The sequence below is a fragment of the Ovis aries genome, chromosome 3, assembly GCF_016772045.2.
Source record: "Ovis aries strain OAR_USU_Benz2616 breed Rambouillet chromosome 3, ARS-UI_Ramb_v3.0, whole genome shotgun sequence".
In the NCBI taxonomy this organism is placed as follows: domain Eukaryota; kingdom Metazoa; phylum Chordata; class Mammalia; order Artiodactyla; family Bovidae; genus Ovis; species Ovis aries.
Window position 1 is genome coordinate 209,203,346 of NC_056056.1, and position 14,157 is coordinate 209,217,502.

General features: G+C 43.8%; 1 protein-coding gene across 1 annotated transcript; it reads left to right on the forward strand.

The window, feature by feature from the left end:
- The first annotated feature begins 1,553 nt into the window (after positions 1-1,553).
- On the forward strand, positions 1,554-2,625 carry LOC105614854 (calmodulin-alpha). Its single transcript, XM_012175491.5, has one exon. The coding sequence runs from the start codon at positions 1,623-1,625 to the stop codon at positions 2,058-2,060; it is 438 nt and encodes a 145-aa protein (XP_012030881.1). The 5' UTR covers positions 1,554-1,622; the 3' UTR covers positions 2,061-2,625.
- Positions 2,626-14,157: the final 11,532 nt, after the last annotated feature.

The window sequence follows — 14,157 nt, forward strand, 5'->3', positions numbered from 1 at the left end:
ATTTCATAACTGCCTGGGAATTAGAAGTACTAACCTAATCTGTCAGGTTATAGACTTTCAAGGGACTTGTGATCCACTCTTACTAGGTACTTTTACTTAGATCCCAAGTTTGCAAGCACCTAGCTTTGCTAGGAACCATAAGTTACAAGAACATATTAAAGAACGAGGCGGAATTCTAGCTCCAGGAACGTCTCTCAAGCTAGAGTCACTCTTTTGGCTGCCTGCCCCAGGGGCCAGTGACCTAAAAGTGAATCTTTGCCGTGGCTGTCCCTCCGATCTATGTGGATAGAATCGCTGCTGGTGATCATGAGGCTTTGAGGACACAGATCGGGAATTCCAGGGTCTGGTCAGGTTGGAAGTGCAATGGGCTTCTTCCTTGGATAGCGCTAGCTCTTAGTGGACCAGAGGAGGCTCTCAGGTGGCTTCTGTCTCAACTCCTTAAGCGTTCTTTCTGTGGAATCTGTGGAATGAACTGGAAGGATGGGCCTTAATAGCTCGAGGACAAAAATCACTTTTTTCTCGCTGGCTGGCCCATCACCACCTCTTCTGCTATCACATATGCTGATGTGGTGACACTCAGAAGGGACATCCTGGTTGTTGTTCACCCCCTTATGACTCAGCAGTTCTACTGCAGTCAGGACTGAGCTCAGGAATTTGCACTGGCACACAGAGGACAGATGTTTCCCCTAGAAGTCCTAGCTTGGGAGGCATTCTGGAAGGCCACTCTGGAGAGGGAAATGGCAACCCACTCCAGTATTCTTGCCTGGAGAATCTCACGGACAGAGGAGCCTGGTGGGCTTCAGTCCACGGGGTCGCAGGGTCGGACCCGACTGAGCGACTGCACTTTCACTTTCACTCTGTTGCTGCCAGGTGGCACCAGAGAAAGAAAAAAGAATCAGGCAAAGGTTTTAATGGTGAGGAACTGGACTTCAGTCTTGGATGCCATCAGGTCTACCCCTGTGTGTCTCCAGCCCACCTTGGTGGTAGAACCAGGAGGGACGAGGAAGGAGCCTGCGTCAGTAAGGGACAGACTAAATCTGACCAGGAAGGAAAGCTTCAGTGTAAAGTCTGTCTCCATTCCCATCTAGAGCAGGGAGGGACACCTCCAGTAAAAAAAAAAAAAAAAAAAATGCCAAGGTTGTGGACGCCACTTTTTTCTCTCTTACAGATGGGAGCTAGCAGTTCCAGAACCACCCCCTTTAAAATGTATTTTTAAAAAACTGGAACAAATTAGATCTCCAGAGTTTAAAAAGACATGCCTTATGTTCTGTGATACTGAATGGTCACAGTATCCTTTGGAAGATGGGGGATGCTGGCCAGTTGAAGGGTCTCTTAATTATAATGACTGTTTTACAGTTAGACTGGCTCTGTAAAAAACGAGAAAGAAGTAGTGACAGAGCTCTCACTGCTGGAAAATAGTAGAATTCCGCCTCGTTCCTTAATATGTTCCTGTAACTTATGGTTCCTAGCAAGGCTAGGTGCTTCCAAACTTGGGATCTAAGTAAAAGTACCTAGTAAGAGTGGATCACAAGTCCCTTGAAAGTCTATAACCTGAGTCCGAGTGGAGCGAGCGAGCTGAGTAGTTGTGTGATTGCGTCCCGGAGACCGGTAACGCTTGCAGCATGGCTGACCAGCTGACTGAAGAGCAGATTGCAGAATTCAAAGAAGCTTTTTCACTATTTGACAAGGATGGTGATGGAACTATAACAACAAAGGAATTGGGAACTGTAATGCGGTCTCTTGGGCAGAATCCCACAGAAGCAGAGTTACAGGACATGATTAATGAAGTAGATGCTGATGGTAATGGCACAATTGACTTCCCGGAATTTCTGACAATGATGGCAAGAAAAATGAAAGATACAGACAGTGAAGAAGAAATTAGAGAAGCATTCCGTGTGTTTGATAAGGATGGTAATGGCTATATTAGTGCAGCAGAGCTCCGCCATGTGATGACAAACCTTGGAGAGAAGTTAACAGATGAAGAGGTTGATGAAATGATCAGGGAAGCAGATATTGATGGTGATGGTCAAGTAAACTATGAAGAGTTTGCTTATCTGTAAAAGGTTTCCCCCTACTGTCAAAAAAAAATATGCATGTATAGTAATTAGGACTTCATTCCTCCATGTTTTCTTCCCTTATCTTACTGTCATTGTCCTGAAACCTTATTTTAGAAAATTGATCAAGTAACATGTTGCATGTGGCTTACTCTGGATATATCTAAGCCCTTCTGCACATCTAAACTTAGATGGAGTTGGTCAAATGAGGGAACATCTGGGTTATGCCTTTTTTTTTCAAGTAGTTTTCTTTAGGAACTGTCAGCATGTTGTTGTTGAAGTGTGGAGTTGTAACTCTGCGTGGACTACGGACAGTCAACAATATGTACTTAAAAGTTGCACTATTGCAAAACGGGTGTTTTATCCAGGTACTCGTACACTATTTTTTTGTACTGCTGGTCCTATACCAGAAACATTTTCTTTTATTGTTAACTTGCTTTTTAAACTTTGTTTTAGCCACTTAAAGAAAATCTGCTTATGGCACAATTTGCCTCAAATCCATTCCAAGTTGTATATTTGTTTTCCAATAAAAAAATTACAATTTACCCAAAAAAAAAAAAAAAGAAAGAAAGTCTATAACCTGACAGATTAGGTTAGTACTTCAAGTGCCATATGTATTGCTCTTTCTCTCTGCAAGACATGCCAGACTTGTGTCTTAAGGGTGCAGATACGGGTGTGAAATCTTCAGCTCCCTCCTATCCTCTTATTTGCCCATTTCTGGGGCTCCTAACTAAGCAAGTTGAGAGTCAGGACACCCTTCCAGGAGAGGTTGCCTCAGTCTCAGTAGAAATTCAAACAGTTCCAATTGCAGTTGAGACTGTTTAGAGGATCCAAAAAGTATATAGAAGCCTTTATGGGACTAACTTTACTTTATGACCTTACTTGGAGAGACATAATATGTGTCTTGGTACAGACACTAACTCCCAACTCCAATACTTGAGTTCTGGGGAAAAGCTGTTGCCTATGGCGATAAATGGCTTGGTAACCAATCAGCAGAAAAAGGAGAGGGCAAGACAGCCACCTTCTCTACTGGGAACCAGATGGACCCCACAAGAGAACAGAGTCAGACTGGGATTATAACGTGGCTAAAGAAAGATGTGGACCAGAATCCCTTTGTCAGATGTGTTCTTGTCAGGACTCAAGTGGGTGCACGCTAAGACTTTTTACCAAATTGACTAACACAGAACAGGGAGAGAAGGAAGCTCCTGGTAAATTCCTAGATAGACTGCAGGAAGCCCTTCACAGATTCACTGAGATTGACCCCTAAATTGCAGAGGGAGGACTGATATTAAAAGAGAGGCTTCTCACTCAGCTGACTCCAGATATCCACTAAGGTCCTAAAACAGGCGTATGAACCAAATCAGTCTTTGATAACCTGTTGCAAGTGGCTCAGACAGTTTGTTATGGCAGGTAGGAGGAGGAAAAGAGGCAGAAAAAGACCAGGAAAGACTGAAGCCTGAGCAATGGCTCTTAGATCTTCTCTAGAACAGCCAGAGGAAAATGCCCAGAGGGACCCAGGAGAAGAGGGATGGACTTGCTATTACTGGGGAAAGGAGGGGCTTCTCAAGTGAGGTTGCTCTCAGATGTCTAAGTCACCCCCAGCTCCATGTCAGGTCTTCAAAGGACCACACTGGAGAGGAGACTGCCCTCTGAGGCATGGGCCCCAGGGGTCGGACTCTCAAGACAATCAAGACTGAAGGTGCCCGGGGGTCCCCACACAAGCTCCTATTCTAATTACACCTGAGGAACCACAGGTATTAATAACGGGGGCGGGGAGGAGGGGAGGGCACAAATCAGTTGATTTCCTTTTAGACACTGGGGCAACTTACTCCATGCTTACTGAAGCCCCTGGCCCACTTTCTCCCTGATCCACTACTGTAACTGGGCTGTCTGGAAGAGCCAAACATTATTATTTCAGTTGTCCTCTAAGCTGCAGCTGGAACTCTGCTATTTCCACACAAATTTTTGATTGTGCCAGAGTGTCCCTCACCCCTTTGGAGAAGGGTATACTGAGCAAGATCCATGCCTCTGTTTTCATGAATATGGAGCCCTCTCTTTCTCTCCCATTAATTGGACAAAATGCAAATCCTAGAGTATGGACTGATGGAAAATCTGTGGGTCAAGCACAAACTGCTATTCTTGTCATTGTCAAGCCCAAAGATCCTCACCTATTTCCACATCAAAAGCAGTAGTCACTGAAACCCAAGATTATGAAAGGGTTAAAACCCACCGTTAAGAATTTAGAGGAGCAGGGGCAATTAATTCCCTGTAACAGTCCATGCCACACTTTTATCTTGGGTGTAAAAATGTCAAATGATAAATGGAGATTAGTTTAAGATTCACAATAACAAATGAGGCTGTGGTTCCTTTACACCCCGAGGTGCCTAATCTTTATACTGCATTGTCTGAAATTCCTAAATGAGCCAGATATTCTTCAGTCATTGATTTGAAAGACGCTTTCTTTTCTAGAAGGGACGAGGGCCATAGGCCCCAAGAGAATTAAGCCTATATTAACCATCAACTACCTATGACTTTAAGACAATTTAGAGTATTTGGGGCATCACAGGCTGTTGCCACATTTGGATTCTGGGTTATGGGGAACTTGTCCGCCCTTTATATAAACTTATAACTGAAACTCAGCAGGCCCAAACCAACAAGCTGGTTTGATCTCCAGAGACTCAAAAGGCTTTTAAGGCTCTTCAAGCTGTTCTGCGGGCTCCGGCTTTGAGCTTGCCCACAGGATCAGAGTTAAGTTTGTTACTGGAAAAAAAAAAAAAAAAGCTATGGCTACATTGCTTAAGGGTAATTGCTACTATTGTTTTGCTAATACCTAAAGCTCTTAAGTTTATTAATGGGCAAAATCTCACTGTACTGACTTCTGATGTGAGTGAAATCTCAAACTCTAAAGTTAATGTTTGGATGACTGTTACTTTGTTTGGGATGCGAAATGGAAAACAGGTTATGCCATGGTGATAGCTGAACAGGTTTTAGAAGCAAAGTCTCTCCCCTCTCAGGGATGAATGTTCAGTTAGCGGAGCTCTAGAGTTAAGCAAAAGTTAGCGAGTAAATATCTACACTGATTCCGTTTGCTTATTTGACTACATGCCCCTGCTGCAATATGGAAAAAAAGCGACAGGAAAACCTATTAAACATTTCACAGAGATTGAAAGACTTTTGATGGCCTAAGAAAGTAGCTGTTTTGCATTGCAAAGGGAACAAATGGGATGGAAGTAAAGTAGCCCAGGGTAATCAGCTGGCTAACTGCTGAATCCCTTTTTGAACTCCTTTACGAAGGAACCCCTTTCACTACAGATACCCTTGTTCTGGACAGGTCTGGTTGAACAGGAAGAATCTCAGTATACAGAAGAAGAATTAAAAAGATAAAGAAAAGAGGAGCAAAGATGACTGAAAAAGGATGGATACAGTCTGAGGATGGAAGATTAATAATTCCTGAAAATGCTCAATGAAAAATTCTTAAAGGCTTACACCGAGTTTTCCTAAAGCCTTGGAATTAACTAACTATGTAACTCAACTTTTAGCGTTTCTACAGACATTACAGGAACTCTGGGAGGTAACTCCTGACCCAGCCTCTGAGTCAAACAATGCTGTTTGAGCCAGGAACCAAGATTCTGATAATAAAGACATTGGGACCTGGGGAGCAATCTCTCAAGCCCCTCTGGGAAGGCCCTTACCAGATGTGTTGGGGAAGCACACTGATTGAAACCGCCCACCCTGGCCAGGCACCGTAGTAACTATTTGCATGAGTTGTTTTATGACAGGAGATCCTGATAAGTAATACAGAACTAATAAGCCACCACCAACCGGAAGAGTTCGGGAAAGGTCGAAAGGAAACACCGCATGTCTGTCCACTTCCCAGAATCCCTCTCGCTAGCATCCATCTTGGCTGAGCGATGCGTGTGCCACCAGGAAAGACTCTGAATTAGAATGATTGGCCAAAGACCACCCGGAAACTAATCCCACCACCGTAAAACCCGAGACTGCAAGCCACGCGGCAGAGCAGTTCTCCTGGGCTCCCTTACCCTACTGCTCTCCACCCGGGTGCCCGTTCCCATTAAAATCTCTTGCTTCGTCAGCACATGTGTCTCCTTGGAGCATTCATTTCCAGGTGTTAGACAAGAACCCAGTTTCGGGCCCTGGAAGGGGTCCCCCTTCCTGCAATATGTGGGCCTCGTAATCTATGTGGGCCTGCTTTTGCTGATTCCAAAAATCCTGAGTTTGCCCGTTTGACCCTCAAGACAACACCTTCCTGTACTAGGCTCATTCCTATACCTCATTCCACAATCTGTCCAATTGCTGGGTCTGCAGAGTGCTTCCTTCCTCATCAATGGAAGGTTTCCCGTGGTAGACATCCCCACTTGAGGGAAAGGACTTTTTCCAAGTCCACGACTACCTTTGCCAACAACAATCATATGTGATACCTCGTCTTAATCTAATGACATCTAACAGTCCTAAAATGGACTGATGTAACCCTTTGTACCTTTATGGACATAACGTGACTTTTAACTTTGCTGATCGTTCTGTTTTTGCTGTTTGCTCCCACCTGTAACTGTGTAGCTGGATTTGTTTCTAGCTGCATGAAGATATGGTTAATCAGTCTCCTACGAGTGCCGCAGCCTCCTACAACTATTACTTTGGGTCCCTGAATCAGAGACCCTTAATAGAAGGCTTAGGAGTATCTCTGTAGTTGCTAAGTCGTGTCTGACTCTTGCAACTCCATGGACTGTATAGCCTGCCAGGTTCCTCTGTCCATGGGATTCTCCAGACAACAATATTGGAGTGGGTTACCATTTCCTTCTCCAGGGGATCTTCCCGACCCAGGAATCGAACCCAGGTCTGCTGCATTGCAGGCAGATTCTTTACCAACTGAGCTATGAGGGAAGCCCCATAAAAGAATATGTTGCCTCAATAATTTAGGGACAACAACCCTTACCAGCTCAGAAGCAGTTATGGAATGAGAACACTGCCCCTTTCTCTTGGCAACATAATTCTCCTAAGAGAAAATGAGAGCATTAATATCCTTGGTAGGGAGGCCAGAGGTCCCCAAGTGGCAGGCGGAAATAAAACTCCAAGTGGCAGACATTTTTTTTTCTTTTTTCTTCTAATCTTGTGTTGTCATGACGACACCTGGTTCCTCTGGAACTTAACTTTATTTTAAACCTTGAGCTAAGTGAAAGTGAAAGTGAAGTCGCTCAGTCCTGTCTGACTCTGCGAACCCATGGACTGTAGCTTATCAGGCTCCTCTGTCCATGGGATTTTCCAGGCAAGAGTGCTGGAGTGGATTGCCATTTCCTTCTCCAGGGGATCTTCCCAATCCAGGAATCAAACCCGGGTCTCCCGCATTGCAGGCAGACGCTTTACCGTCTGAGCCACCTGCGTTTTTCTTATGAAAATGATTTCTTAAGCTGTTAGTGAACTATGTATTTGCTTGGAAATCTACCTGTCTTCAAGATTCATGTCAAATGTTTTATAGCCCAGGGATGACTCACCTTGTGCCAATGCTATCTCAAAATGCATGTTGTGGGTGAGGGACCTGGTGCGACCTTCTCAGTTTTGAGGCATTTCCTTTCTCTAATTAGCAGCTTGCTAATAGGTATATAACTCCTTGCTAAAAACAAGCAAGGGGGCACTCTTTCTGTCCCCTTCTGATGCCTATGTCAGAAGCTTTCTCTATCTCTTTTATACTTTAATAAAACTTTATTACACAAAAAGTTCTGAGTGATCAGTCCTTATCACTAGCCCCAGATTGAATTCCTCCTCTCCGGAGGCCAAGAATTCCAGCATCATTCATGTCTCGTAGCAGCAACCTTTCAGTTATAATTATTGAAATAGTGGGTAGTGTGAGTTTATTATATTATTTTCTTCAGTGTATGTTTGAAAATGTGTGTGATGAAAAGTTAAAAATAAATAAAGAAGGCTGGTTCTGTTCACATTTAAAAAAAAAAAAAATGCAGGGGGAAAGCCACATGCCCAGGAACCAATGAAGCACAATATTTGTGATCATGTCTTGCTTCCAGCTGACACTGGGCCTGGAATCAGAGGACAGGCCAAGTCTCCACTCAGCCACTCACCAGCAGAGGGACCTTGGGCTCATCATCTAACTTCTTAGCATCTTCAAGGATGAAACAGAGAGAATGTCAGCTCTGTCTACCTTACACGGCCTGTCAGAACGACCTAAGGAAACAAAGAGAGTGGGAGGGCTCAAACAACCACAAGTTGAAAGGAAGGGAATTCTGAGTCTATGAGGTGTCTGCAGGCAGGTTCTAGGTGTGACTTACCTTTGCGTGCTCCCTGTCTAGCTGCTTCATTCATGCAGTTGATATAAAAAGGACCTTTAGGTGTTCCTCTGGCTGCCCAGCGTCGAAACATCTTTACCACATTTGGGGAGCTCCTCACTGTGAGACTTGGGAACAGAGCCCATCTCCCAGGAGAGAAGGTGCACATGCAGGAAGCAGGTCCCTCAGCAGTCTGTCAGCTCTGGAGGAAGCCGTACCCTCATGCTCTGTTCATCAGAGGCCCTGTCTAGACTTTGAATCCAGAAGCAGTAATGCCAAGAAGCAGGCCCTACAGAACCTCTGGGGACAGTGGTAGCCACCCTAAGATGTAAATCAATTATACATCAATAAAATAATATTTTTTAGATAAAAGAAGTAAGTTCTGTGAGTATCTGAGGAATGAATGACTACATGAGTGCACCAGTGAATTCAGACCGTTTACTAGCTCCTTCTAGCTGTGTGACTTTTGGAAAGTTATTTAACCTCTCTGAGGGTCTCACGTCCTTCCCTGTTCTCTATTTCCTGGGTATTCTTCCTAAGACATTCAAGGCCACGAGAATATAAATGCTGTGGGGGGGGGGGGGTGTTGCATAATAGTCACAATGTTTTAAATTTGACATTTTTCATTCAATTAAAGATATATAAATTATGTATATATATATATATATATATATATATTGGCCACAGCATATAACTTGTGGGATCTTAGTTTCCTGATCAGAAGGGCCTCAGCTGCAAATGGGCCTGTGGTTGCCAGGTGGCCTCAGAATAGAAAGAGGGAAGGAGAGGGAGAAAGTGAGGAAGGAAAGGGGAACCAAGAAGGCCCAGAAAAGGAGAAGCAAGAAGCTCACCCCCTCTTCTTGAGGGTCAAGGGATAACCCAGAAAGGAAAAGCCAGAGGGAAGTTAACCAGATGGAAAATGAAGAAAGAAAAGGAACAGATGATCTGAAATAAGAGAAAACCCTCTATTGACATGGTCTGCTTTAAGGATACACAGACAGGCTCTCTTCCCCCAAATATCTCCCTACCTTGATGCTGTAGTGCCTGAAAGCCTAGCATTGTTTTAAAGCATTTGTGTGTGTGTGTGTGTAATGTAAAGTTCATATAACATAAAAATCACTAAAGTGATTCAGTCATTTTTAGCATGTTCACGATTTGTGCAACCTTTAGCACTTATTCTAGAACATTTCCATCATCCCCAAAAGAGACTCCAGCTCTACCTTCTCCCAGTCCTCTGGCCACCACTGACCACTTTCTGTCTCTGTGGACTTGCCTGTTCTGGACATGGCATCTCAAGGGAATCCTATAATGGCTTTTGTATCTGGCTTCTCTCAGTTAGTGTGATCTTTTCCAGGTTCACCCACGCTGTAATGCCTGTCAGTACTCCACTTCTTTTCACGTCTGAACAGAATTCCACTGTGTGGGTAAAACACATTTTGTTTACGCATTCAGCGATGGGTTGATATTTGGGTTATTTTCACTATTTGCTTTTTATGGATATTGCTGCAGTGAGCATTCCTGTACAAATTTCTGTTTTAAGAGTCTTCAGTTCTCTACTGGGATTGCTGGTTCACATCCCCAGTAGTTCAGCAGTAAAGAATCCATCTGCAGTGCCAGAGACACAGGAAAAAAGGATGCGTCTATGAGACGGGGAGATCCCCTGAAGGAGGAAATGGCAACTCACTCCAGTATTCTTGCCTGGAGAACTGCATGGACAGAGGAGCCTGGGGCACTACAGACCATGGGGCTGCCAAGGGTCGGACATGACTGAGCGCACGCGTGCGTGTGCACACACACACACACACACACACACGTCCTAACTCTGTGTGACTCTTTGAGGCACTGCCATGCTGTTTCCCACGGAGACTGCAGTGTTTTACACCCCCACCAGCAACAGATGAGGGTTCAGGTCCACCATTTGGGATCTTTGGTTGTTTTGCCTTTTCAGTTTTTCAGCTGAGTCACAAAGTTTGGGGTCTTAGCTCCCCAACCAAGGACTGAACTCAGGTCCATGGCATTGAAGGCCCAGAGTCCTAACCACTGGACCACCAGGGAATTCCCTCGGGTCCATCATTTTTGAAACCCAGTTTTTTTAGTCAAACATGGCCTTTCTAACCTAGTCTTAGTCATTTCTCAGGTTTTACTCCAGAGCCACAGAGAGCGGAAACCTATACATAGTACCAAATGCTCAAAATAGTAAACTGAGTTACCTTTAGTGTTATTTTGTCTCTTTTGTTTCCCCCTATTCTCCACTATTTGCTAAACTGAATTTAATGAGCATATATTAATTTTATTTATCTTATTTATTTTTATATCTAGCTATATATATTTTTGCTTTGGCAGGGAGAAACTTGTATCATTTTTTCAATCATCAAAATAGATAAATAAAACTAATACATACTCTTAATAAAATTTAGCAAACAGCAGAATCTATATGCCTGTGTCGACGTATTTTGATCTAGACATATCTAGATATAGATAGAGGTAGATACAGACATAGGTACAGGTACATAGTTAAATCTAAACAGCATATTAAAAGATTAAAAAGCAGAGATACTAAAACCAAAGCATATTAAAAAGCAGAGATACTACTTTGCCGACAAAGGTCCATCTAGTCAAAGCTGTGATTTTTCCAGTAGTCATGTATGGATGTGAGAATTGGACTATAAAGAAAGCTGAGTGCCAAAGAATTGAAGCTTTTGAACTGTTGTGTTGGAGAAGACTTTTTGAGAGTCCCTTGGACTTCAAGGAGATCCAACCAGTCAATCCTAAAGGAAATCAGTCCTGAATATTCATTGGAAGGACTGATGCTGAGGCTGAAACTCCAATACTTTGACCACCTGATGTGAAGAACTGACTCATTGGAAAAGACCCTGATGCTGGGAAAGATTGAAGACAGGAGAAGGGGACGACAGAGGAAGGGATGGTTGGATGGCATCACCAGTTCGATGGGCATGAGTTTGAGCAAGCTCCAGGAGTTGGTGATGGACAGGGAAGGCTGGCATGCTGCAGTCCATGGGGTTGCAAAGAGTCAGACATGACTGAGCGACTGAACTGAACTGATATAGTTACATGGATATAAATATATCCTCAGAAGAAAAACTTACATTACCTTAAGAAACTTTTTTCTCCCCAGAATCAAATCATAAAAGGCATGATCAATATAACAATGTCTTCAATACTGGTTTCAAAACAACTTCATGAGCAATTGTCACATGGCCATCTCTTCTTTCTGCCCAGGGTATAAGTCAAGGGTATAACACAACATATGAAGAAACTAAAAGTGTTAAGTCATTCAGTCACGTCCAGCTGTTTGCGACACTATGACTGCAGCCCGCCGGGCTCCTCTGTCCATGTAATTCTCCAGGCAGGAAAATTGGAGTGGGTTGCCATTTCGTCCTCCAAGCCAAACCAGGTATTGAACTCGGGTCTCCTACAAGGGGCAGATTCTTTACAGCTGATCCACCAGGAAATCCTAACACTAGGTATAAGTCAAGGTTGTTGTGTGTGGTTGGGCAGAATGAGGGTCAGGCTGGGGCTGAGCTAATGAGGTCCAGTCATGCTACATGCTATCAGGACAGAACTCAGAACCCCGAGGACAGATGGGAGAGCTCCTGCCGAGACTTACCTTCTTGGACCACCTCTTCTGCCCACACATCTGCCATCCTATCCTCTCGGTGAACACACAGCGCACACAGACACTGCCATCCAGATATTAATTTGCATTTGCTAGACAAGATGCCAATTCTTTCTTTTTAAAGATTTTTGTGTGTGGACCATTTTTAAAGTTTTTATTGACTTTGTTACAATAGTGCTTCTGTTTTATGTTTTGGGGTTTTTTTTTTTACCACAAGGCATGTGAGATCCTAGGCTCCCCAACCACGGTTCAAACCTTCGCCCCCTGTGTTGGAAGGTGAAGTCTTAACCACTGGACTGCGAGGTAAGTCCCTAGATGCCCCCTCTTTCTTCCCCCTGATCTGGCCCTCACCCTCTCCCCTATCTTTTGTCCTTCGTCACCTGACAGGGCACAGACCCTGTGTGGGTCATGTCATGGGTCAGCCCTGCCAGCACATCCACTCCTCAGCTCCAACAAACATGCCTGCTGGAGAAACCCTCCAACCAGGATCCACCTGGCTTCTTCTGTGTGCCTGCTCTCAGATGACATTTAGTGATGACCTTCAGTTCAGTTCACTAGTTGAGTCACGTCTGACTCTTTGTGACTCTAAGCTACCCCATGGACTACATGGACAACTCTCACATCCATACATGACTACTAGAAAAACCATAGCATTGACTGGATGGGCTTCCACGCTAGCTCAGTTGGTAAAGAATCGGCCTGCAATTTGGAAGACCTGGGTTCGATCCCTGAGTTGGGAAGATCCCCTGGAGAAGGGAAAGGCTACCCACTCCAGTATTCTGGCCTGGAGAATTTCATGAAGTCGCAAAGAGTAGAAAACGACTGAGCGACTTTCACTTGACAAGATGGACCTTTGTTGGCAAAGTAACGTCTTTGCTTTTTACTGTGCTATCTAGGTTGGCCATAGCTTTTCTCCAAAGGAGCTAGTGTCTTTTAATTTCATGGCTGCAGTCACCATCTGCAGTGATTTTGCAGCCCAAGAAAATAAAGTCTGTCACTGTTTCCATTGTTTCTCCATCTATTTGCCAGGAAGTGATGGGACCAGATGCCATGATTTTAGTTGAGTTTTAAGCCAGCTTTTTCACTCTCCTCTTTCACTTTCATCAAGAGGCTCTTCAGTTCTTCTTTGCTTTCTGCCATAAGGGTGGTGTCATCTGCATATCTGAGGTTACTGATATTTCTCCCAGCAATCTTGATTCCACCTTGTGCTTCATCCAGCCAGAAATGAAATGTACTTCATTTCACATGATGTACTCTGCATATAAGTTAAATAAGTAAGCAGGGTGACAATATACAGCCTTGACATACTCCTTTCCCAATTTGGAACCAGTTTGTTTCATGTCCAGTTCTAACTGTTACTTCTTGACCTGCATACAGATTTCTCAGGAGGCAGGTAAGGTGGTCTGGTATTCCCATCTCTTTCAGAATTTTCCACGGTTTGTGGTGACCCACACAGTTCAAGGCTTTGGCATAGTCAATAAAGCACATTTGGATGTTTTTCTGGAACTCTCTTGCTTTTTCTATGATCCAACAGATGTTGGCAATATGATCTCTGGTTCTTCTGTCTTTTCTAAATCCAGCTTGAACATCTAGAAGTTTTCGGTTCACATACTGTTGCAGTGAGCGTGGAATTTTCAAAATTACTTCGCTAGCGTGTGAGATGAGTGCAAGTGTGCAGTAGTTTGAGCATTCTTTGGCATTGCCTTTCTTTGGGATTGGAATGAAAACTAACTTTTTCCAGTCCTGTGGCCACTGTTGAGTTTTCCAAATTTGCTGGCATATTGAGTGCAGCACTTTCACAGCATCATCTTTTAGGATTTGAAAGAGCTCAGCTGGAATTCCATCACCTCCACTAGCTTTGTTTATAGTAACGCTTCCTAAGGCCGACTTGACTTCCCATTCCAGATTGTCTGGATCTAGGTGAGTGATCACACCATCGTGGTTATCTGGGTCATGAAGATCTTTTTTGTATAGTTCTTCTGTGTATTCTTGCCACCTCTTCTTAATATCTTCTGCTTGTTAGGGTCATACCATATTCTTTATTGTGCCCATTTTTGCATGAAATGTTCCCTTGGTATCTCTAATTTTCTTGAAGAGATCTCTAGTCTTTTCCATTCTATTGTCTTCCTCTATTTCTTTGCATTCTGTCATTTTTTTGAGATTGCACCCAAGT